Below are 27,038 nucleotides of genomic sequence, written 5' to 3' on the forward strand. Positions count from 1 at the left end.
TAATGTAATTTCAATCCCTTCAAAAATAGAGAGATTGTGAGAGAAAGGAATGGACGTTTCCTCCATTTCCTTCTCCTTTCCCTCTTCATTCCCTTCCCTTCCCTTCCCTTCCCTTTCATTTTCTTTCCCTTCTATCCATTCATTCCCCTCTCTTTCCTTCCATCCAAACATAGCATTAAGTTTCTTGTAGCGATAACTTCTTCTAACACCTTGTTTTCAAGAAAGCTATCTCTGTTCTTCACCAGTCATATCGTTTCATCCTCCTCCCTACCATGGGCAACAAACATTTCTTGCTACTTTCCTGCTTCCTTGGCTCTGCACCTTGGAGCTCCTAAGATCAAGGTCCAATTTGAACCCTAATCCCCCCGAATACTCTCTGTCTCCTCGATATTCATCCTCCTTGTGCATGGTTGAACCGTTGAAGTCCTTGAACTAAAGAAGCACATATAAGGTTCTTTCAATTATGAGAACTACATGTGTGTTGATATATGATAAATTACCAACTCTTTCACAAAATAAGTAAATGGAAAGATGTGACATAGATGATTGAGGTTGTAACTTTTGTAACATTCAACACCTGGTTTGCTTAATTTAAAAGTATAAATACATCTTTACAAATATCCAAAATGCCAGACTGAAGATTATTTTTTGGGGCATTGTAAACATTATATATATATATATATATATATATATATATATATTAAAAAAATGGTTAGTATCTTTGTTTTTGACATATAAACCACAACGATTTTATACAATGTTAGATTAATTGTGAAAAAAACGGCTAAAGGTGTCACAAGTTTCAATGTCATGATTTTGTTAATTACTCTCTATCGTTCTCTCCCTATATATATATATATATATATATATAAGAAAATTGAATGATAATTCTATTTTTTTTAATCTGCACCATTCAATCCAACATGGTAGACGGTTAAGAGAAAAACAAAGAAAAAAAAGTGATAGACATTTTTGTTATCTAATATTAGTTTACACTTTTTTTTCCTTGTTTTTTTCTCAACCAAGTATATGCTTTAGATGGACTACCTTGGTTAAATTGGCTAGGTGATTATAGATAATCAGATTTATCGTTCACTCACTATATATATATATATATATATATTGAATGGTGATTGTTATTTTTTAGATTCACCGGCCTATCTAATCAAAACTGTTTGATTCATCATAATCAATTATTAAGAGAAGAAGAAAAGGTGATGGATGTAGATGACGAATGTTTTCATCATATGGTATTAGTTTACATATTTTTCTCCTTGTTTTTCGCTCAACCATCCAGTGCTTTAAATGGACGGTCTTGGTTAGATGGTGAGGTGACTTTGGATAGCCAGAGTCATCAAAGAAGCACAAAGGCCCCTTTATTCTCCTAGCCTCCGAGGTCTTGGGAAGTGTCGGCGTTAGTGACGGTAATAGTACATCCTTCAACTTAGGTACCACACTTCACCACTTAAAATGCATATACATAATGCCCACATGAATCAAACTAGAGAAGAAACTTTATATTTTTATAGGCTTTTAGTCCAACCAACTACGCTGTACCCTTTGAGTAAGCCTGGGCAACGGGCCGGGCTGCCGCCGGGCCGGCCCGGCCTGGCCCGATCGGACCCGGGTCCGGGCCAGGGAAAACCTGGCCCGGGCCGGACCCCGGCTCGATAGGCCGGCCCGGCGGCGGCCCGGCCTGGCCCGACTCCCCGCTCTCCCTCAGACCCTCTCCACTCCCGACTCACGCTCCCCCTCCCTCTCCCTCTCCGCTTCCCCTCTCCCTCTCCCTCTCTGCTCCCGCTCCCCTTCTCCCTCTCTGCAGCTCTGCTCCCGCTCCCCCTCTGCTCCCCCTCTCCCCCCTCTCTCTCCCTCCTCCTCCGTCTCCCTCTCCCTCTCCATCCTCCTCCGTCTCCATCAGAGCGCGACGAGAGGGCGAGGGAAAGGGGCCAGGAGGACGACCCGTCGAGCCGGATCGGGCCGGCCCAGCTCGGCCCGATGCCCAGGCCTACCTTTGAGATCAGAATATGTGTGCATCCTTAAACATTTCTGTCCATATTTATATGAGTTTACCCATCTTTTGTCCAGCTTTCATGAGGCTGACTTGCCTATGACGCGCACAAGCAGGCCTTGATAATGGGCCTCTCTGCTGTGCATGTCATAGGGATCGCACTTTTCATGTCCTCCTCCTTTGTTAATCCAAGTATATAATCTGCTTCAAGTTTTGAATTTTATACATCCAATCATATTGGTGAATGCATAATATTAGGGGTGGGCATCGGCCCAGCCCGGGTCGGCCCATCGGGCCCGAAACACGGGCCCAAGCCCAGCCTGATATCTTGGGTCCCGGCCGGCCCATTTGAGTTTCACCCCACGCCCAACGGATGATACTTCGGCAGTCGTCCAGTGCGGCCGTCGCTGTCGAAGACGCGGAAGGGGGAGCGGGAGACGGAGGGGGAGAGGGAGACAGAGGGGGAGGGGGAACGCCAGGCAGAGGGGGAGCGGGAGATGGAGGAGGACTGGGGAGGGGGAGGGGGAACGGGCCAGATCGGGCCGACTCAAGCTGCGTCATTTGGCCCGGGTCCGGCCTGGAACCCAGTTTTCCTAGCCCGGATCCGGGCCCGACCGGGCAGGGTACCGGGTACCCGACAGAGGCCAGGCCTGATGCCCACCCTTTCATAATATCTATATATTTAAAAAAACTGGATGTCTAGATGAAGGCGTGTAAAACTTTTACATTTAACTATCATATCATTCTTAACTTCTAAAAATTCAGTTCAGATATCGAAGCTTCATATTTTTTCTTTTATTATTTTCCATTTTGCATCTACTTGTGTTTAGATTTTCTATTAAAAGAACTTACAAATACCAAATGACGCAATGAGTGGCCAGCACATTCTGAAACCCTAAGCCAAGTCGCAAATTGTTTGTTTTCTACAAACCTATGGCAGAGCTGGCAACCCAATTTCAGATTTTAAAAATTACAAAAAGCACGTTAAAGTTTTGCTGATAATTGCCAAACAAAATTTCTTTGTTAGAAGTTCACCCTGGGTTAAAGCTTGCTATTATTAAAATAACTGCAATTTTATGTGCCATCTTTTCAGACTAAATAGTGCATGCTTCTTTGTTTCCATGGAAAAAAAAAAGTTGATTATTACAACTTCATCCAACTTTTATGAACCTTAAACTTTAATGGACCTTCATTTGGCAGTTGTGAGCAAAAGCCTGACCTCCTAAAATGCAAAATAAAAAAAGTTTGGAGCTTGTTTTCCAATTAAGGCAAATAGTTGTCCCTCAAATGAATTATCTCTTATAAAAAAATTGAAATTAGTTTGCAGCATCACCACACAAAGTAAGGATGGCCACTTGCACTTCTATTCCCAAGGAGGCAATAAGCCATCATAATTATATCATCTTCCTCTTCTGCCTTCTTCAATGCACTTTAGAAGGCATCAACCTTGTATTGCTCCACATGGGCTGCTCATTGAAAGCACAACTGCTTGCATTTTCATCAGGGTGACATTATTATTGTGAAACATCCACTACAGTACATTTGCCCTTCAACTTTTTCTTAATAAAAGTCTCAACTTGATTAGCCACTTTCAAAACTTACCAATTTTTAGGCTCATTGTGGTGTTCCTGAATTTGGTGCATATCACCCTGTATCGTTTGATATGCATTGTTATGTGGTCCTTTGGCCGATACAGGCCAAAGGATAGAAGCTGATATACCATGTCACATAGGTGTAGATTTGGGTATATGTGTAGTCATTGGTATAAAAATTTTCAAAAAAACTTGGATGCAGAGACATGACATACACATATGTATATATTTGTATGTATATATGAATGGAGAGAGTGGTGTTTATAAGATTTTAAGCGAATAAATACATATGTTCATTGTTTCTACTTATAAAATAAAAAATTATTATACAAAAATACTAAAATATACTAACAATTCAAAATAGCAGTGTGTCCTGACACTTGCGTCCATCCGTGTCGACATGGGTGCGGTGTCCATGTGATAGCGCCTATATGTATGTCTATATGCACATTGTTAGGCTTCTGACACGCAACCAAATCCAGATTTTACAACATTAGTTCATCCTTCACTTTTCCTTATCCAGGACAGGTTGGGGACTGTTGAAGTGGTCAAGAAAACTCAATTTAGGTAAAAAGACCCGTTTATCCCTTCATAGAAATCATTTTGGATGCTAAACTATAAAAGCCATAATAGTTGCTTTCACAAAACTAATTGCATATATAATACAAACAAATCAACTTGATATGATCCCCAATGATAATAAATGCATTTAGTCAGATTTATTAAAGAAAACGGGATTCAAATGCTAACTATATGGCCCATGAAAGAAGATTTTTTGTTCTTTTAGAATGTGAGAACAAGTTGTTCTCCTTGTTCTTCTTTAATTAAGCCTGGGCAACGGACTGGCCCGACACTCGAAACCTGGTCCCGGAGCTGGCCTGACACTTAAAACCTGAGTTCAGCCTGATTAAATTAATATTTTAGGATAAAATAACATATAAATATAATTAATTGTAATAAAATATAATAATTATATATAAAAATCAATAAAATATATATTAAGAAAAAATCTTATCGGGCCCACTCAGGGCCCAAGTCAGGCCGAGTACTAGGTACCCGACCCGACGCCCAACCTTATGTTTAATACGCTTCATTATTTATTAGAGCAATGTGTTCCAAAGAAGACAGAGTTCCATACTCTCAGCAACCAAACACCCGCACATGGTATATGGCAACTGGGACAAAATTGTTAAAGGTCTCGAGTACCTCACTGTTCGTGCCAATGAAAATTGGTAGTGCTGCACATATGATTGCCACTAAGTGAATAAGGTGGCGGAGCATTTGCACTATGAAGATTTTATAGTGACAAATTGCCTTTGCAAGTGCAGACTTATATAATTTGGGAAGTTATTGAACAGAAAAAAAAGGGTCTATAATAGTGGAAAGCCTTTGCGGGAGATTAGTCTCACTATCTAAGTGAAGGCTGAGGCCTTTCCTTCCTTTTCATCGGTTTAGGGCTGCTTTTCATGTCTTGAAGGTGGTGTCTTGCTATTAGTTTCAATATTTTTAAATTAGCTATTAGTAAATACAAAGACTGTGTTGGCGGACATGGGCTGATTTGGTGTCGTATCCGCTAACTTTTTAAGGGGGCCGTATCGGCCACCACATTGGCTGGTGTGTATCGGCGACGCACACCAATATTAATAACATTGCTTTGGCATATAGTACATTATATATATATATATATATATATATATATATATATATATATTGAAACCAACCATCCGGCTTCTATGACTGGATGTCTTTTTTATATTTTGTGACACTAAAAATCAAAGTAAATGGTGCATTCCATGACTGCAGTTGATTGTCCATAGTTTTTATCCATAGAATGCACCATTTGACATAGAGATAGAGAGAGAAAGAGAGAGATTCATAAATACAAGACCACTATATTAAGAGACAAAAACTAGGCCCAATAAAAATAAATATCAAAGTGTTTTTTTTGGTAATCTAACCTTATAGATTTAATCTCAAGAGTGATATGATGAAGAACATGCATTAAGTTAGTCATTTCTTTACTTTAGTAATGTTTTTAAATAATAAAAAATTGAACGGCTCTTATTGTATCAAAATTATGATGGTAGAAAAATCAAATAATTTTTGGTATGGTCAGTACTAATGACATACAATTGCAGTTTCTCCTTTTTTTAAAATCCATCAAACCTTGATGTCCTCAAAGTCAAAATTGTCCCTTAAGCATACAAGGCACTCGCAAAGGATTTCCAGGTTTTGTCGACTGGCTCACATTTCACTCCTTTTGAAATCCTTCCAAAGGTTTGGGTCATGCCCAGACTTTGAAAGGTAGAAGCCTGTTTGCTTCCTAAGTTCTGGCTCGACAACGGGAACAGGAAGTGGGTGAGCAGCCCCAGCTAAGGAAGAATTACCGGCCCCAAACGAACATTTCCGCCATGAAAATGGATATGTACAACGATCCGATAGATTTTTTTACAAAAATAAATTTGAATTAAAATATAATTTGTACTAAATTGATGTTTATGAACACAATAGGATGTTCAGATTTGTTTAAAACAATTTTGAAAACAGATTTTTGTCTCTTACCCAATTGGTTTGGTATCTACCAATCACTAAACATGTCTTGCGCAAGGAAAATAGAGAGGGAAGCTGAAATCCTTCAGCCATCTTGAGTTTCATCCAATTACTGCCATTCGATGCAAAGCATCATGTGGGTGTGATTAAACACAATTCTAATGCAATGTTGGTGAGGCGCCAAGCGACGACGGCGGCATAGATAGATGGATTATTCCACCTATCTTTTCCGTCCCTCTTCCTCCCTCCCACTATGCCAAACCAAGGATGCCACCGGTACCATCCACCGACGTTGGTGGGCCCACTAGTTCTTGGTGGAGGACTAGCGGGCCCACCGGCATCGAAGGATGCCACTGGCAGCATCACTGGTTTGGCATAGATGGAAAGGAGGAAGAGGGAGAGAAGGAGGTCAAATCAAAGAAAGAGAAAATGTTAAAAAATATTAAAATAATAACACAAGACAACATTTTTAAGCCATCTGATTTAAAGATCAAATAGATCAACTGCCAATTTGACAAATAAATGCTAGAGTTTTCTACATATACAAAGCTGACATAAGCCTTAGACTTTATGGGTCTTAAGATACAAGCCTTGGGGTTTTATGCTACTTGACGAGCAACCAAGCCACTCGACCCAAGGTCGGTTTTGTCATAAACAAAAGAAAAAGCTCCCAATTTTTTCCCTGCATTTTGATGGCGCCTGAAGTTCCAGGTGAGAGCGAAGACAGGGCTCCAAGCCAAAATCTAAAGAAATCATAGCCCATAAAAGCGACCTCTATCTCCATTTGTTCGGCACACATACACACGCACACATACATAAACGGAACAGCGCATGCTGCTAGCAGGAGCTGCAGGTCTGCTGAGACCAGGTAATACAGAACATGCATCAATGACCATTGCCTTTGCCCAGTTTTAACTCATTGTGGGAAGCACGTAAATGGAGGCCACCATCCCAATGTGATAGGAACCGAGTACATCAAACTGCCAAAATATGCCATCAGATCCATCTTGGCAGCCGATGCCACAAATTTCAGGGCTCACCTTTAGCAGCCCTCCAGTGTTTCAAAAGCAACTGTGGCATTAAGCTTTCAAACCCCAAAACAGATCCTATTTGCATCTTTCTTGCGCGTCTGGGAAGAGGAAATGGTACCTCTTCCCCTGGCAGAGTGGGCACCATCCGAACCTCATCAGTCCTGTTGCGGCCTGCTTGTGAAGCAAGCATGCTAATATATACTTTATACCTCACCATTCTTCAACAACCCATCTCATCAAATTCATATAAATTAAAAAGAAAACTAATCACATTAGTTTTTAATCAGAAGCTCATCCACTCAATGCCTTCAAAAATGGAAAAGCAGAACAAAGCTAAGCCAAACATCATAGGCCACCGTAAGTGCCAATTTGTTGAAAGTATAAGATACTCCAACTCAGTATTCTGTAGCACATTTATTTAGACAAGCTAACAAGTTGCCAAATCACACTAGTTCTTACAGTTGTCCAGCCCTTCACTCCACCCAACAAGACCAAACCGAAGATTCTTACATACCAAGCACATGAAGATGAAGGTACACATAAAATATGTCTTGTCCACACAAGGACTACTATATAAAGTAAGTTTTTTTTTTGCACCAAGTATCCCAGCTCAAGACCAGGGATCATTGATCAGGGAATTCCTTAATGCAAACAAGCCAAGAATGATTTGCCTTTTCGGACAACCTAATGGAATGATCAACCCTATGATCAGAAACCAATGCAAAGTAAGCAAAAACTCACAATGCAACAGCTATCCCATTTGGTTGCTTCAAGGAGGCACTCCAGGAACATTCACCCACTAAGAATACCTCCTTTGTGGTCTCCCTGCAATCATACTTTCAGAAGATCACAACAGTTCTCAGCTGCTGTGATCCGATTGCATGGGATCCCATTAACTTGGCCACCATCTCTAGTATTGAAGAGGGGGCCAAAAGCGACAGGGTACATATGCTCAACCTGAAAATGATTTGCATCTTCATGCGAGTACCCATTGGTCATCTCTGCAGTAGATAGATTCAATCTAAAGTGCACCTCTGTAGATTTCAATTTCCCATTAGCAGTAAGTGAACTATCAGAATTTGGCGACCTTCCAGCCTGAGACAATTTGCTCCCTTTTAAGATCTCCATTCCATTCCTACAGTCTGTTTGCTCTGCCTTTTTGGTGTTCAGGAAGCGCCCACCACACCCTCTTGCACGCCGCATTGCATGAAGATGGCGTGATTCATGTAGATATGGCTGTTGAAAAGCAAAAAAAGGCACTGAAATTGAAGTTCCAAAGAGTATTATGCCATGGAAACTCCACATTTCATTTGTATATTTCTCACTAAAAGAAAAAGCTCGCTAAGGGTGTAGACATATGTACACAACCAATCTTTGAATCCCAGATTCATGGACTTCTTCTACCTACTGAAACTATTTCTAGATAGCCAGAGCAGTGTAAGCAGCATTGAGGATGAAGTTGCAATTTCTTCTGAAGAAGCTGAAGGTTTCTGTTTCCTCTTTGAATAGAAAAAACAATCAACATAGTGCATTCTTTTGTCATCACAGTGTTCACCAGGTATGACGGACCTTCTTTGCTGGAAAAACAGAACTGCTTTCCAGTTTCTTATGATGACATGACATTAAACAGAACAGTTAACTTGAAAGTCATGGTTAAACAAAAAGGTAAAGAAAACAACATCCAAGCAGTAAAATAGTGCATGCTGGGTGCCTTGGGAGTTGGGAGTAAAAATATATTAAGTAAAAATATATTAAATAGGTCCATACCTTGCGAGCTTTTATCAGCTTATTCTCTGATGCTGCCTTTGCTCGTGATAGTCTACGTCGAAGAATTCCATGGTATTGCTTAGCATTAACATAGACTGGTTCATCTTTCGTCATATGTAGTGGCAATAACAGTCTGCCATGCTTCATTGATGGAAAAAAGAATAAATTCATTGAGGGGAAGAAGGAATAAATACTAGTCAGATACTTGTTTGTAGAAAGGTTATGTGCAAAGGGTGCAAAAAAAGCATTAAGTTACACCCATTTTTATAATGTCAAGTAGCAGTCAATCTGGAGGACTCAGTAATATGAGAAGCAAGGTTCACAAATCATAAAATCTAAAAAGGATTACATAAGAAGCAAACCATTGCCTGAGCTCCATAAGCTGCAACTAAGCCATATTGCTGATCACCATAAGAACAGTTTGTGTATACCTAAAATGTTATCATTAACAAACAATAAATACCCCTTCTAATTGGGTAATTTTAACAAAAAGATGGAAAAGGGAAATAAAGTGCTGCTGAAAAAGCGTGTTGAGAAATAAAATATCAAAATGGTAAGACGATAGAATTACCATTGGCTGGCCCAGTCCTAATTCAAAAGAAGGTTGCTCTTCAAAAGTAGATGAATAGATGGAAAGAGACCCATATTGTTGCTGATCTTTCTTAAGTTTTGTGGAATCGTTGCCATCACCTGGGCAAAAGTCTTGCAGAAAACAGGAGCACATATAAGTAATAGACCAAAATGATAACAATTATACATAAAATTGACAACTAAGAAGCCAAAAGTGATGGTAAATTACCAAACTTATTAAAATTGCATGCAACACCAGTACATGCACTATGCTTGGATGAACATAGAAAATGCCTGGTACATGCAAGTGCAAAAGTTTGGGTGAAGACGTGTGATCACATATTCACCATCATGATGACAAACGTAAAGATTTCATTCACCAAAGGTCAAAACAAGCCATTTGTGTGGACTCATGCTACGTACCCATATGTTCCTTATTACCATCTCATTGAGCTCCATAAGCCTTTTTTCCCGTCCTTTCAAAGGCCATTCAATCATTCCTTCGTGTGGTAAAAATTCCATGTCTCTCCCTTAAAAATGACCAAATACATCACAAAGGTGTATTCCTGGGTTGACTTGTAGTTCTAAAACTACCATAATGCACTGAGGGAACATCTGATGGTGATTCAAAATTTTATGCTTAAAGGAAAAAGGCTCTAAATGAGCAAATAGTTCATGTCTGGTTATGGCTTAGAACCATCCCACTGTCTTTTCTACAATATTGAGAATTCAGAAGCGTGTTGTCTTGCCCAGTTACCAAACATGCACAAAAATGGAATTGGAACTCCAAATACCACAACAACTTTTAAACTAAAAATTTTGCTGCTCTAGTAGTTCATAATCGATATGCTTTTAGAATCGTAAATTACAGTGATAATGCCCTATCACTGTCCTGGTTCTCTTTTCATTTATGTTTCAGGCATCAAGGACAAAAGGGAAGATGAAAGACCTTAACTATCTATCAGCTCAATTCAGGAATCCACCCCATTCATGTCTGGTTATGGCTTAGAACCATCCCACTGTCTTTTCTACAATATTGAGAATTCAGAAGCGTATTGTCTTGCTCAATTACCAAACATGCACAAAAATGGAATTGGAACTCCAAATATCACTTGCATCTTTTAAACTAAAAATTTTTGCTGCACTACTAGTTCATAATCGATATGCTTTTAGAATCGTAAATTACAGTGATAATGCCCTATCACTGTCCTGGTTCTATTTTCAGTTGTGTGTTTCAGGTGTCAAGGACACAAGGGAAGATGAAAGAGCTTAACTATCTATCAGCTCAATTCAAGAATCCACCCCATTTTTGAATCAAGGGAATTAAAATGTCTTAATGTATTCATGACCCATTCAAACATTTTTATTATGCATCACTGTCAATCTTGCTAACAACAAACTAGTACACTCAGCCACGGTATAATTACAAAGCTCTTATGTCATTGAAAAATTAGAATACAAAATGACTGCTGTACAATTTTGCTCCACCTCCATTGCTGTAATTAGTTGAACTAGCAAAAAAAGTGTCATAGACAATAAGTGTACAACTCCACAGCAACTCAGAGCCCCATACCTCCCCAGAAAGGAAGTTTTGATGAAGAAATAAGAGAGATCATTTAAACTGCATTATGCAACATCATTGGGTAATTTGTAAAAACGAGAATAATCATTTCTAGGAGGGAAGTCCTTTTTTTATCAAATATGCAATGCTTAGCTCAGGCAGGTGTTAAATATGTTTGTTATCTCCTTTTGTGTGTGGTGTGTGTGTGTGTGTATAAGCAAGAAAGAGATGGACAGAGATCAAAATGTATTTTACATATACATTCAACAAGCTTGGTTTATATTTATATATATTTATTTTCTTGCACTCTTCTATTTTTCATTTGTTTCTTTATTTTTGTAGATTTTACCTTTTCTTGAATCATTTAAGAATCTGTTTTTAACTTTTTTTGGAAAGCTGGTTAAATGGCAGAACTGAGATATACTAGCTTCTCTTCATTTTGGGGTTTATAAGTAGAGGTCTATCCTCTTGCACAAATATGGCATGTATTCCCAATTCTGTTGTGATTTAATGAATTATTTACAGACCTGTTCTGTGAACATTTAGTGAAGTGGTTGTTTTTTGTGTGCTTGTGGCTCTTCTATCTTAGGCTTGTATGAACCTATTGTTGTGTATAGGTTCACTATGTATCTGTATGCTCTCTATACCATCTCATTACATGGTAGAAGAGCAGAGACTGTGATTTGCATGAAAAGTCAGTGGCTGCTTTGGGAAGAGTAGTCATAGAAAGGTTCTTCTTTGAAGGAAGATTTTTCTTGCTCCCCATTGTGAGTTTCTCCACTTAGGAGTGCTTCTTTGGTCTCAAAAGCTTCATTGGAAGGTTAATAGAAGTTTCTTGTTAATTGTTGAATTTGACACCATCTCTTTTCCCAAATTTTCTAACACCAATTATGTTACAGGGGCATCTACCATAGAGCATCACTTTAGTGGAAAAGTTCTTATTTGTCGATGGACCTGCAAATAGCCCAAACTTATAACTGCCAAAGAGATGAATGGAAAGACAATCGAGTTACTCGAACAAACCGTAGCTGATTATAAAAGCATGGAAAGCTTGGAAAATTGGTGACCATAAAGTCGAAGCAAAGTTGAGATAACTACTATTACCCAACTTTTTCAGTTTAAATTGGGACACAAAGCACGGATTTATCTTCGACAAATTCATAACATGAAAGATACTATACAAATGTAATCTTTAAGAAAGAATTATGAATATGCAACAATATAGATCAGTTAGAGAATATCTCGGAGCACTTACTCAACTTTAGATGAGCTTGCTCTTTGTGAATTCAAATAGCATACATGATCCAAAAGAGAGTCCTTCTCATCAATAATTGGAAGAAAAAAAAAAGAGCTTCATAAGTTTGTTATTGGCCTTAGGCCTGATTTAATGGGTCCAAAACCTTCAAACATCTTTAATTCATAAGTTATATATTCCAACTATTCAAGAACCTCTTGTTTGTCTTAGTATGGAAGAAAAATAGATTAATCAATTCCAAATGCTAAAAATGATAGTGATCTTGCTAAGTGACATGGATATGGCAATTTTGCTGCCATACCCATTTCATGTTCATTTCAATGTTTTGTATATTATTTTTGGATATTAATTATCCAAAAGGAATTTCACCTGTTTTGCATTAATTTGTTATTTTTCTATGAAATTCTGCACACACATACATACATATGTACTTTGCCGTATTACCATATCCACAACCTTTAAAATTGCCATGTCCATACTCGCTTTTCCATACCAATACCTGTATCCATGTGACTTAGTGTTGTTATCAGACCTGGACCAAACTAAAAAGCATATACACTGCCTTACTTCAAGCAGTCATAGTTGAGAGAGAGAGAGAGAGAGAGAGAGAGAAAGAGAGGAGGTGAAATCCTCCAGCCATCCGCGTCTCCAGCCAACCATGTAAACACATGGCCCGATGCAGCACATTTGGTGGTATGCTATGGGAGACCAGAAGAGTTCTCCATCCAAACCTGGATGGAGAAATACAGGAATTATATATATATATATGTTCTCAAGTCTTAAACTTTGTTGTGATAACAATAGCGCAACAAACATTGCTAGTAAATTATGAATCACCCAGAACTGAGCACATTAAAATGGATTTCCCTATGTTTAAGAAGAATACTTGAGGACAACCATCAATAAACCATTTGTATGTTTTGAATATTAGTTGGTCTTACCTCCTTTTGAAAGGAAGTTGCTTTTTTCTGTGGCATATCAGTGTATTTACAGCTATCTCTGGAGCACATGTTCGGTTTCGGCTTCAAGGAGGAAAATGGAGTGTTTAACAACACATCTATGCATAGTCAGCACTATCACCCCAATCATGGCTACTAATGAAGTAGGACTGGTAACTAGGATAGAATAGTAGGTGTAAAGTAAATTTCCCAATGTTTCCCGGTTACTCCAACATACTTTCCCATCATGAACCATATACACAAGAGAGATCATATGCGCATGGGTCGGTAGTAGCAGAATCGTTTCATTATCAAGAATGAAGAACATTTCCCACCAAAGGATCGGTCTAATGATACCACTCACTAGTAAATAGTGCAAAACTTCTTTCAGCTTTTGCCTTCACACAGCATTGGAAATGCAAACACATCATATAAGGAAAGGCACCTTCACACAGCCCTAGATTTTTTTTACAACAATAGCAAGGTGAGGCTCGTGGTAAGACCCAAAAAATGACATGTTCTATGCTAAGGACAATCAGAGGAATTATAGATGCCTCTGATTGTATAAGTACATTCACCATCAACAGTTCTGATGTGGCCTCCCTCGGTGCTTCCGGAAGAGATGGATAGGCAGTTCTCATGATCAGTATGAATGGGGGCTTTTTTTTCTTTCTCAAAAAAACACTCATTTGCTCGTAGAATGCGACTGCTTCTTTTGCTGATCTGTGATCATGCCCCCTTTCTTCCAAGGATTTCACTGAAGCTTTGGTATCACTTTTTTTTTTCCACCTTAGCAAACTTTTTGTTTATACCCCAAGTTTGAGGAGGAATGCTAAATATATATTTTTCCCTACACACACACACACACACACACACACATATATATATATATATATATATATATATATATATATATATATATATATATATATATATATATAGAACTATTTGTCTGTATATGTATTTTACATAGAGACTGTCCATGCTTGATATATTTATGTAAACATATATTCTTTTGCTCTCATGTCCTTTCTTCTTCGCATTTTGTAGTTCTTATTTTTCTTTGTAAATTTTAATTTCAGTTTTTTTAAGCCAGTTATTGGCTGAATTTTGAGCTAACAGCTGAGTAGCTCCAATGGCTAGATTCTAACCGATGAGCTATCTCAACAGCTAGATCCTTCTTCCCCTTGTGCATACACGTAGAAGTCAATCCTCTCCCACAAGTATGGCTTGCAATGCCAATTCTCTTCTGATCTAGAGAATTATTTTCCGATCTTTTCTTTGAGAATTTATGAAGTGGGCAGCACGAAGTAGTTCTGCAGCTAGTTCATCTCCAAGCTCATCCTCAAACTTTTGAACTCAAGTTGGAAACTGAAGGGTCAAAATCGTCTCATATACATTGCATAACGAGTTGCCAAAGAATAAAAAATGAACTAAGAAGTAATCTCTTTCAGAATTTTTTTTACCAAAGTTCGTAGATAACAGATTTTTTATTTTTTATCATGAACAGCATGGATTAGGAAATTTAGAGACTGTCAAGATGAAAGGTTGTGATGGATGAGCATCCAAGTTCATATGGACAAGCAACTTTCAATAGAAAAATATGAGAAGAATGCAGACTGTAGGCGTTCATGCAAACAATCCCCTTGATCTGCATCCCAGACCCTTTAGCACTATCCCCAAGTTACTCGGGTCAATAGAAATTAAATGATTCAACATCTTCACAAAGAGTGAATTCATCCACTGTTGGAAGTAGTAGAAACATGAATTTGTGACACTGTAAGAAAGAAAAGTGTGGCTGGAACCCAAATTTCCAGGCTTCTTCCTGCATTTCTATTCATAACTATGTCACACAGGTGTAGGGAGCAAGTGCAGCTCAGGTATATATACATACACACACACATCTCTATTCATAAACTCTGTCGCACAGGTGTAGGGTGGGGATGCTGGTGCATATATATATATATATATATAACACTAATTAACTATTTCACAGCCTTATTTGTCCACATTTTTTCTCTTTCACATTTTAGTCATCACCCATTGTTGTAACTTGTAAATAAGTTTTTATGCTAGGGTTACTTTAGCCAGATGAGAGCTCCTTTCGTCCCTTTCAAAGACCAGTTGTCCTTTAAAATATGAAAAAATGGTATTGTCTTAGAATGACACCCCTTGTGGTCTCTAAGAGGGACTACAAGTCTACAAGCCCTTATCATCCCTTTTATAGATGGCAAGAGAGAGAGAGAGAGAGAGAGAGAGAGAGAGAGAGAGAGAGAGAGAGGCTATCATGCAGGAATGAGAGGGAAAAATGGGAAGGGAAAAGGAAAGAGAGAGAGAGAAACGAGAGAGGGGAATGAGAGGACAGGTGGGTTTTGCTGCTTGCTGTCAATGAACTCCCATTGCCAGTCAATGAAAAAGATTCCTCACCATCATCAGTCACTGGACTCCAAAAGTAGATATATATATGAGAGAGAGAGAGAGAGAGAGAGAGAGAAAGTGAGAAGGACACCTGTGCAAGTGTGCATGCAGTGAGGTAAGGTTTTTTTGTTTTAACAGTAAAGAAGGAGAGACGTGGGTGCAGTGCCTGTTTTGGCATGTCAGTGTTACATACTTAGTTGTCAAGGAGGCTAGGCATCCAAAAGTTGTTGCAATTTTGCTTAGGTATTTTTAATTCTAAACTGTTAGCTTTATGTTTTATGTGTTAAGTTAGCAAGTTAGGATTAGTCAAAATCAACTTATAAAACAGCAAAATAAAATGTTTAATGCATTGAATTTAAACCAGATAGACTTCTCATTATAGAACTGAAACTGACCTCTAAACAATAAACAGAAAATAACCAAAATAATACCTACTTTGAAATCTGGTGCTCTCTAAACTGGACCTATGGTAGATGGCAACTGAATATGAACAAATTCGAAAGACAGTTAAAGACTCCTACACGACTCTGACTTAAGTTGTCTAATGCATACATTAGCAGAAATCACACCTACAATCCTAACTCAATCAATTCAGGTAAAAGATAGACCTTGCAAGCAATTTAATTTCTGCACAAGTTGTAATTTTCTGAGATACTTATAGCAAAAATTCTATGTTTTCAACATAAATTTTGAAACCACTGGGTCAAATCAGACTCCCTGCAATAAAATTAAGTTAAACACTCAAGGGATAACAGGTCTTGGGAAGCAAACAAATCTAGTATCAGAGGCTAGTCACCTAAACTTCCAAATGGACTAGGTGCCAGCACACCTAGGTGCCAAACCCACACCCCATGCCTAAGTGACAGGACTCAACCATTGGAAGCATGTAAAACAAGTATAAACACATTGATGTGATTAAGATAATCAAATATGCCAAAGGCATTCTGGACATAAAACAAAGTTAAAGTTTAAAAAGTGTACTGCTAAATTTGTATGTACAAGCTAGCCAAATGTAGGTTTTACAGTAGTAGCTTTGTCAAGCTGAGCACTGGCAAGTCCAAACATGCCAGACAAGAAATCTAAGACCGATAAGGGCTTAGCCACTTCTTGTACAGCATCAAAATTCAAAATTCTATGAAAACATGTGATTGCTATAACTGGGGTTAGGTATTTGAGCATGCTATATAATTGATTTTCATTTGCAGGAAATTTGATCCAGGCAAACATTTTACCAGAGATTGCTAGTCAGCTCATACATGCGGCTGAATGGCGGAGAACAAGAATTGCAGATTAGGAAAGCACGGTTGAAGATGCAGACGCCGTGATGGGAGCTGATAATTTACTTGGATCAGACACAATTTGTTCTAGATAGAAAATGTAGACAACAGCACGTTAATGCTGAAAGGATGCTTCAATATGATGCGAAGATAACTTGGATGAATTTATTAATAAAGGTTCAACTTGGGAGGTTCACTCATAGTGTGTTCATTGTTGGTCCTCAAGTTAGACCTAGTCCAGGGGCCCCATGCCAGTTCAGCTATGTAGAAGCTGAAAGCGATGAAGCCAGTAACGAGTTGAATGAGAAATATAAACAGACTCACCAATATTGTTCAAGGGTCTCTAATTTGGATAGCATCCAGGGCCATCAGTTGGCTCTGCCATGCAAGAAAAAAAGAAGCATGACATAAAATTCTAAGGCAGTGGAAAGAAGTTTTAACAACAGACGGCACAACAATGAACAAGAAATGAAAACAGTAATAGCCTTTTTGGAGGTAATTCTACTGCGATAGCTTTGCTTGTCCCAATTTTGGTTCAGGAATGAAATATACCCACAAACATGGTATAAGATAAAAGGAAAATTGATCTAGTACCAAGTAGTATAGAGCTTCTGGTAGCACTCAGGATGCTTTTCTCTGGGTTAAACTGAGCAGACCCATGCCTTGTGGCGTTTTGTATGGTCAGAGAGTTGCCTGATGATTCAGAATCTTCGCGAGGTTGGTCAGGGAATAAGCACTTGACCTGATTGAAGGATTCAAGGTTGCCAGTCTGAGAACCAAATGGAGTCCACCATGACAACAATGGCACTGCGGACAATTGTAGCACATCACTATGGGGAAGCCCTCCATGATTTCTGCTTAAGGTTGATTGCATCTTAAAATGCTCTTGAAGAGGAATCACCGAAACAATTTGGAGTGCAGCCTTTAGCTAGGACTACCTAATTCACAAGATCCAAGGTCGACGTTATTTGAAATAATTCTTTCAAGCAGGAAAAGAAAAAAGGAGAAAGACACATGTTTATGCATAGAGACCCACAACCATAATATCAGATAACTCAACAGGGAGGAAGCCTCGACTAGCTTAACATAAGAACTTCCAGACATCTCTTAAGATTCAACACAGCAGTCGTTATCTCTCATAAAATGAAGATTACAGAACTTCAATGACCACCAAGAGCGGCAACGAAGTAACTTAGTACTGAATCAAGCAATGACAAGTGAATGGTCAGTCCAGGTCCCAACAATCACCATCACAGGTTGTAAATTCATAGGAAAACAGAAACCGTCCGTTATAGCAGAGAGGATGGCTTTTCAACAAGTGGACATCGATTCTGAACACGACCCCTGAGAGAACAACCATCTAAACCAGAGATCATGGTAGGAACAAGTAAAAAGAGAGGGTAAAGGCAACCACACTGAAGCTGGCTCAGTACGGAAGGAAAAGAACAAGAAAAAGGGAGTCGACAACTCCCTCTGATGTTCGAAAAGTTAACTTGGGCAGCCATGAAAAAAGGTAAAGAGCTTGACGGCACAAAGGCTTCCATTTCAACAACATAATCCATGAAAAACAGGAGGAAGATAACTGACAAACCACACAGTGGTCGAGAAACAACCTGCAGAACAGCGAAGTGCAATCATTGCAGCCATGTCCCAGAGTTCAGTCCTCCCATCACAGAGAACCCTACCTCCAAAGCACCAGCAACCACCGGCAGAGAGAGAGGGAGAAAGAAAGAGAGAGAAGGGGTTACTTTAGCGGGGCCCAATCGGGTAAGAGCACTACGCAAGGCTGCAAGCATATTATATTAACACCAAAGCACTGGTTTCTTTTCAATGACATGTTGCAGTTAAAATAAGCAGCCATTATTTGAGTGGGTGATCAGATGGAGGGTGGCCTCATGGACAAGTTGTGTCGCCCTCCATTGCGGCAGCGACCTCGAGGAGTCGTGCGTCAGCGAAGGTCAGGGAAATTTTATTCATGGCGTCTGCTCTCCCCACCAAACATAAAATTAATGATCCAGAGCCAACCAACCTAACCGTTTACTCAAAGGACTTCTCTCCGTCTGGGTGTACGATGGTTCAGCCATTGACATTTCGGACTCGTGGAGATTTACAGGTTTGTCTCCATAATTTGGGTTCCTTGCAGCCGGACTCAAATCTCAAAAGCGATTCTCAAATAGAATTAAGTTTCTTTACAGCCGGTTATCTGAATCGAATTAGCCACAGCTGATAAGTTCTGTTTGGATGGGGATTCTTAACAAATGTTGTTTTGTGAAAATCAGGTTCTCCAAAAACCAATTGGTGTGTTTTAGTGGCAAGTGCAACATAGAACCTTAAAAGAATAAAAGTATGACCTTGAGTATTTTACACATTTTTCCTAAGTAAAGCGCCATTTTGAAAATGTCATTTTGTCCAAACTGGGTTTTCTCATAAACCCAATTTCAACGGTCACTCAAACACGCTTTAAATGTCATTTTAAAAGGGAGGCGATTCTTCAATAATTTTTGAAAATAAAGCCTTTATCACACTAGTACATGCCTTTCAGGGGTTTTGTAATTTTGTTGGTACTTCATCAATAATATGGTCGGGGCCTAACCTTTTAGCAGGATTGCAGTGGAAGCATTTGAATTTTTTTTATGACATAACACAAACACTGGCTTAATCTAAAACTTTTCATTTAATTACCTTTTAAATGAAAAAAATTCAAATTTTTGCCTCTATATCTTACTCCCAAGAGGGTGCATTGTGTTTTAAGAAAGAACCTGCTTTCTAACCTCAAGCTTCTTTTTTTTTTTGTAAAAAAATCATTTTAGAAGGGGTATTTGTTAAATATATTTTACCTCTAAAAGTTCTCTTAGAAAACCATGAACCTAAGAGCTGAAACGTACTTCGTGTTTTTAAAAAAATGAAAGTTTATTAAACAATGAAAAAAAGTAAATTTTCCTTACCCGTCCTCACCTTATTATCTATTTAAAAAATGTCTCACTTTCCTCCTTTGATCTTTGCGACTCCGTCTTCCCCTTTGTTCTTAGCAGGGCAAATTTGTCCTCGGCGCTATAATTAACCAAAAGTTCTCCGGTTGCCTGAAGAATACTTAAAGGCAATAATAGCAAGGTAAGTGTGACTTTGAAATTAAACTATAAAAAAACACGTACGAATTTCTTTTATAATCATAACTACATAGATGCGATTCCTTTATAGGAAGTCTAAGAATCAACACAGATAATAAGTTCATTCACAAGATATTTTACAAAAAATCATTGGTCGAAAAGTTATCACCTGTAAGATTCTCCCCACACAAAGATGCCTTTTGTATCTTAAGAGTGAATGTTGTATATGTATCCATCGTGTAGCGCAACCTGCGATAGTCAATAGCTGGCATGCAGCCTATAATTGGTTCAATGCCCTTCACACCAACTAGAAGGAAGTGATGCACAAGTTAAGTTAAAGTGCAATGCGGCGCGCTTACATATTTTTGGGTTTTGGGAGCAATAGAGGTGGAGATGCCTCCATGTCTTTTTTGTCTTAGGCTGTGTCTTAGGCTGTAAGATGAAATATTCATTATGTTCACTTAAAAATGTTATATCTGTCCGATCAAATCCACTAAGAACAAACTTAATTTCTGCCCATGAAATAAAATTTAACTAAGCTGTGATGAAAAAAAAAGTATTTTTTTCCCATAATAACCAAACAAGAGTTAACATTTTAATTGCCCATAATTATTGGGTTGCCAAAATATGAACATGCATGAAAAGTTGAAGAAAAGCAAAAGAGAGAGAGAGAGAGAGTGTGTGGGGGGTGAAAGCTTTAAAAAAGAAAGATAAAGTTTCAAAATGGATGATAAGACTTTTTTTTGTAGTTATTCTTAGGGTTGTACAAAGAGGTCAGTAGCTGAGGCTGCCACTAAAATGAAGCTTAACTCATGCAACGGCAAAATATGTTTTGGGGTCATCATAAAAACTACTTTGAGTTCAATTAAATTTTTTTCTTTCAAAAGAGTTTTTTTGGTACGAAACCCATGGTTGTACTATATATAATTGAAAAAAAACAAAGAGAAAAATCACAAAATTGTCTAACATTTGGGAAACAACAACTTACAATTTAACTTTTAAAAGTTAAAATAGACATTCAACTTTTGATAGAAATTCACAATTAGCAAATTAGCTGAATTAATTTTTAAAGTAAAATAACAAAAAATGTTTCTTTTAAACACAAAGTATCTTTTGTCAGCCATGACTCATTATTTGAGGTATTTTTTATAATTTTATATCAAAAATTAATATTTTTTAGTATGCATATCTTTGATAATTTATTTCGTAAAAATTGAGTGTCCATTTGTAAACGTTTAAAAAGTGGGTGGTGATTTGCCATTTATTCTTAACAATGTTTTCGAAAATTTTTCAAAAAAAGAAAAGAACGTATACCATTTGGGTTAATGATCAAGCTTAACCAAGCCAAGCTCTAGCTTTCTAAACCTTGAGTCAGGCTGAACCGAAAATAGTTTCGAGCTCGAGCTGAGTCCACCATAACTGTAGCCCAGTTCGAGCTGGCTTAGCTTTGTTCAAACTCTGTTACAATATTATAAAACTAAATGAAGCCACTGAGAATACTCCCTTCTTCTTCTTCCTTCCTCGTGTTCCTCCTTCTTCCTTCCTTCCTGTTTGTTCCTCCTTCCTGTTTCTGCTTATATTTCCAATGTGAAGAAATTAGCTGCAACTTACATCTAGTCTCTTCATCTACCGATTTTTTCAGGCCATGTTCGTGTAAATAAGTTTTGGACATGTAGTCGATCACCTAAACCGGTCATTACAAATTACTTTAAAAATTCATTTTTTTTCACAAACATGATTTTTACAAAACGTCATTTTCAAATAGTGTCATCTAAGCACTGCTACTTAAAGGTTGTTTGGAAATAAAAATATTATGTGAATTGTTCATGAATCTACCCCAACGATTGGGTCAGGTTATCGAATGCTAGAACTATTGTTCTATGAATTTACTTCAATTTTTTGGGTAGACTGGCTACCCCTAATAGGCCATTTAGATGCAAAGTTGATTATACATGCCACTTCTTTTAATGTAATTTTATGCATCATTTTAAGTATGACGAAAAACTCATGATTAATACTAAAAGAAAGAAACTTTTTGTAGGGATAAAAACGAAAATCACAAAAAAAAGATTTGAGAATTCAATAAATGTAAAATTTGTCAGTCCATAGGTGTATATCGTTATGACCAATATATCCCTTTAAGCAACAAAAAAGCATTTTTTTTTGTCCTGCTTGTAGTGTTATCTCATAAATATTTTATTATCTCATAAACATTATCTTATAATTATGTTTACTGTTATCTCATACATCTTTCTATTATCTCATTATTTCATAAATTTTTTATTATCTCATAAACATTATCTTATGTTTACCGTTATCTCATGCATCCATCTATCATCTCATTATCTCATAATTTTTTTGTTATCTCATAAATATTATCTCATACTTATGTTTTACGTTGTCTTATACATTTATCTATTTGTTATCTTATTATCTGATAATTTTTTTGTTATCTCATAAACATTATCTCATACTTATTTTTATTTCATATCTATTTGTCATCTCACGCACATGCATATGCAAATGTTTATATATGAAAATAAATATACATATTGATAGTAGAATCCATCCCAACTTACTCAACTGGTTTCACAAGTAACTCGGTTTCATTTACATGACACCTTTGTAAACCTCCGTTTTGTGAAAACAAATGAAAACAAGATTTTAAAAAAGTTTTAAGTTTTTGGGTGGCACATCCAAAACACGTTCTTTTGTGAATAAGTCGGACGGGCAGTTTGTTCTCTCTCATTCATTCTGAAAACCAAGTTTCCTCAAAGTATGTGAAAAGCATCCTCTTTCAGGAGAGGTGGAATCAGTGTGATGAGATCACTGTTTGCTGCAGTCAGGCCGGCCGGCCATCGAGGCTTTGGTGAGCACAGTACGAGGCTCTAGTTGTTTCTGCCCAATCTGGTGACGACGGTGGTGGTGGTGGTGGTGGCGGTGCTGGTGACTATAGGTGCACTAAAACCTCCCCACATATAATTGCAACGACAACATCCACATATGTACCAGCAACAGGGGATCGGATTTGTGCCGGATTCAAGAGTATCAAATAAGTTTTGCACATTTAAAAAAAAAGTAATTAGTTATTTATTTATTTATTTATACATTTTAAAATAATTTTTTATCATTTTCGGCCGATTCAGTAACCTTTTTGGTTGGAGCCGGTTTTAATAATATTGGTAGGTTAGAAGAGCGCCTGTTCTTAAAAACAAAGAAAGAGTGAAAAAATGAGTTTCTATGGTTGTTGGCGTAACCTTTATTCCTGTACCGTAGCCTAATGATGCGGACATCAGATCCGTATTAAGAATCGATTTGATTTACGGGCGGGTACAAGAATTTCATGCGTCACGCGCGATACATTATTTTATTTTAAAAAAGACATTTTAAAAGTTTTATTTTTAATTATTTAAAGATTCTTTGTTTATTTTTTTAAATAATTAATATAATAATATTTTTTTGCCAATTCACAACCAGTTGAGCTAAACCGCCAATTACTGATTGGATCCATATCGAACCAAGTCTGGTCCATGTGGGTTGGGCATGTGGTTGTGGTGGAGCTAGAAAAAAATTGTAAAGGGACACTCATTTACAAATTTTTATATCTAAAAGAATATTATGTATACAACAAAACAAACATTTGTAAATGTTTTAATATAAATATAAAAAAAGACATTAAACCACATGTAATTCCGCCTTTGGCCCAATCTTTGCTATGTAAAAAGGTTTAAGATTTTTTTAGTGCCTTAAGAGAGTTGTTTGATAACAATAATATGTTGTTACTGTCTAATAAATATGCCATTAAGATTGAGGTAGGTGGGTGAAACACTATAATATAATGATCCATGAACATGCCGAAATTTGTGGGATAGATTCATGAAATAGTAACAAACTGTTCATATTGCCAAACGGCCCTTAAGTGTTCACTGCTTGTGGGCCCCACACTCACATATAACGAACCAACTCCTATTAATGTTATGTTTGGATGAAGGGAAAGAGAGAAATGAATGGATACAAGGGAAAGAAAAGGAATGATAATGGAGAAAAGAAAGAGGAGAAAAGAAAAAAAATGATCATCTATTCTTTTCCCTTCCAATCTCTTCATTTTTGAAGGGATTGAAATTACATTAAAAAATCATTTCCTTTTTCTTCCTTTTTTTTCCTTTTAAATCCAAACACAGTTATTAGTTCTCATTTTCTTTTCCTCCACATAAATTATTTATCCAAACACATGATTAACTTTTCTTTCCATGTTAATTAAACGATTGTCTTGGGATTGGTGCCAAAGAGGGACCAACTCATATGATCCAATGCCATGCCCTCTGAGTTGGGCATTCAATTTTAGAATCCAGTTCAATTACTTGAATTCAATCAGACCATGGAGATGCATTTCATACATATGGCCGGTCCCCAGTTCTCAATCAAACAATTCAAAATTTTTTAAAATTTAGTGCACACGTACAGCTCATAAAAGTTAAGAAATTAGATGGTGTGATATTTTCAAGGTTAGAAAAAAACTTATTCTAACGTTAATCTGCTGGAGAAATAGGAGTTTGGTAGAAATTTTAAATTTTTTTGAAAGCAAGAAGAATTAAAAAAATAGAAAAGGGCAATTGGCATTGGTCTCGATTTTCTGGTAAAACCAACCACGGTGATTGGATGGCTCCAAGCCATAGTAATTAATGAGACAACTAATAAAGTGGCGATGTGAAAGTGGGAACACACATAAATGCATCTTTCTCGTCATTTGCTGAAAGACTCAAACGTTTGTGCAATTAAATTGTGGAAAATTTTGGATGTTTCTTCTTCGGTGTGTTTTAGAACCCTCGTCAATCAAGACCCGACGTGGACAAAACAAAAACTCTTTTTCTTTTCTGCCAGCTACCGACTAATTGTCATTTTCAATTTATTTTCTGGTGTGCTAGAGGTATTAATCCCACTACTTGAAAAAGACCCGAAGCCCCTCCTATTTTTCCTGCCTCCGGGGTCCTGAGCTGCGTCGGTGTCAGCGATAGCAATGGTGCACCCTTCACTTTGGATGCCGCGCCCTACCGCCTTAAGACATAGGAACATAACGCCCATGGGAATCAAACTAAAGACCTGCCTTAATACAAGCCCCTAACTCGACCAGCTATGCTTTGCCCCTTGAAGCCTTTTCAATTTATTTTACCCTCTTTCTGTTTGCTTGTTTTTTCGCATTTTGTTTTGTATTTTTTTTTAGTTTTTTTGGTGACTTGTGGTCATATTTTTTGTTATTGAATTTATCGTTTTCTAGGCTTTCACTTTCCATCTTTTTGTCTTTAGCTTTTCTTTTTGTGGCTTCTCTTCACAATTTTTTGCTATTGAATTTATTATTTAAGGCTTTTTCTTTTTGTAGGAGGAGCACAACAATTAGTTTTTAGAGCACCTCTTAATCGCCTGATTTTGTAGCACGTCTTGTGAAAGGAGATATTTACTTTGCTATTCAGCTATAACACGTCTTTCGTTTGTTGGGTGACTCTACTGCTTTGTCTATCCATTTTCTCTCCACCCCTTTATTCTGTTTTATTGTGCTGCTGTCTTATATATTTCATTCTTCTATTTTATTTTTGTGGTTTGTTTTTGTATCAAGAGGATTGTTTGTCTTCAAATTTTGTTATCCATTTCAATTTTATAAGGAAAATGTGTAGACTGTCGGATTATCTTTTATGTGATCTAATACGATTTGAAGAATGATTTGGTAGAAAACATATATTAAGTGGATCATCCTTTGAGTTCAAATTTAATTTTTTAATAAATAGAAAAACAGCTTTTGTTGCATCAAAATTTTGATAGTAAAATTCCATATTTTTCATGAAACAGTTTGAATAAAGTGTGCTTTACACTAAGTTAGTATTCATAAACATGCTGACATGTTCATGTTTTGTTTAAACGGTCACGCCGACTGGTTTTCTCCTACGCATGTATCTAAAATGCCTGTCATGTTTTTCTTCCAACACGTTCGTCTGAACTAAACTAATGATCAAGATCGTTAGTCATGAATGTGGTATGTAAGGCCCTGCCACCTACCTATTTTTCCTACAAAAAGGATCCATATAATTTGACTACTTTACTTCTTTCTTTTACATTTTAGTAAGTCAAACAAAAAAAAAAAAGGAAGAAGAAAAAGAAAAAAAAAGCTAGACACACAAAAATAAAAATGTTGTGTCTTGAAGACCTAAGTGTCTCCAATTACAAGCGAAGCTTCACAACAAGTGAAAATTTGTTGTTTTACCTTAAAAAAAAAAGCTTTATTCATTATCGAGATTAACAAACATTGAGGTCAGGACAGAGTTTGAAATTTTCAGAAATTTCTTAGGAGGAGGGCCAAATATTTGTTTAAAAAGTTTGTCAGGGGCCAAACTAATCATTTTTCAAAATTTTATATAAGATAAATGATTCTTTTTAAATTTACATATATTTTTATTTTTTTTTGATGGGGAACCACTAACCAGGGCCCCTGCCAGCAAGGGCCCCTTTGCCTCCGCCCCCATTTCAGGCCGTTTGGTAATGAAGACCGTAACGATTACGGTTCCATGAATCACAGTTACGCTTTACCTGAATCTGTCTAAATTTTTAGAGCACATTACGAGACACTAACAAAACATTACAATTGCTAAACGATGCTTTTGAAATATGTCAACATGTCGGAGCAACCGTAGCTCGCCTATCACCATAATTCGTTCTCTTTTATTCTTTTCTTGAGCAGATTAAATATTGAAAATGTCATGTATTTGCTTGTTCTTTTAGGGGGTGTTTGATGGTTCAAAATTTGATTTAAAAATAAAAATTTAATAAACATAATTCCTTCTCAAATTGAAATGGAATCAAGATTTTAAGTTTTGGTTTCATAGTTCTGGAAACAAAATACCCTATTTGTTTAATAATTCCAAATTCTTAAAAAATGAGCATTCTGATTTTAAAATTTCATGATTCTAGATACATC

At 37.2% G+C, this 27,038-nt stretch overlaps 1 protein-coding gene across 2 annotated transcripts; it reads right to left on the reverse strand.

The window, feature by feature from the left end:
* Window positions 1-7,564: 7,564 nt before the first annotated feature.
* On the reverse strand, window positions 7,565-18,894 carry LOC116257865 (nuclear transcription factor Y subunit A-10-like). 2 transcript variants are annotated; one of them, XM_031634881.2, is made up of 6 exons: window positions 18,581-18,894; window positions 17,562-17,905; window positions 9,520-9,650; window positions 9,317-9,379; window positions 8,949-9,089; window positions 7,565-8,417 (listed from the first exon to the last, which is right to left on the reverse strand). In XM_031634881.2, exons 2-6 carry the CDS (start codon window positions 17,839-17,841, stop codon window positions 8,013-8,015), a joined length of 1,020 nt encoding a protein of 339 aa, XP_031490741.1. In that variant the 5' UTR covers window positions 17,842-17,905; window positions 18,581-18,894; the 3' UTR covers window positions 7,565-8,012. The 2 variants fall into 2 exon arrangements, with proteins under 2 accessions (XP_031490741.1, XP_031490734.1); XM_031634874.2 differs by having other exon boundaries at window positions 9,311-9,379; window positions 18,581-18,891.
* Between the last annotated feature and the right edge of the window lie 8,144 nt (window positions 18,895-27,038).

Source organism: Nymphaea colorata, chromosome 1 (genome assembly GCF_008831285.2).
Source record: "Nymphaea colorata isolate Beijing-Zhang1983 chromosome 1, ASM883128v2, whole genome shotgun sequence".
NCBI classification, from domain to species: domain Eukaryota; kingdom Viridiplantae; phylum Streptophyta; class Magnoliopsida; order Nymphaeales; family Nymphaeaceae; genus Nymphaea; species Nymphaea colorata.

Excerpts from the sequence above, each read along its gene's own strand:
- LOC116257865 (XM_031634874.2), bottom strand. The coding sequence starts at position 17,841 with ATGCAATCAACCTTAAGCAGAAATCATGGAGGGCTTCCCCATAGTGAT. Across the intron at positions 9,380-9,519 it reads TAGGACTGGGCCAGCCAATG|GTATACACAAACTGTTCTTA; the intron begins GTAATTCTATCG and ends ATAACATTTTAG. Across the intron at positions 8,418-8,948 it reads AGCTGATAAAAGCTCGCAAG|CCATATCTACATGAATCACG; the intron begins GTATGGACCTAT and ends GCTTTTCAACAG.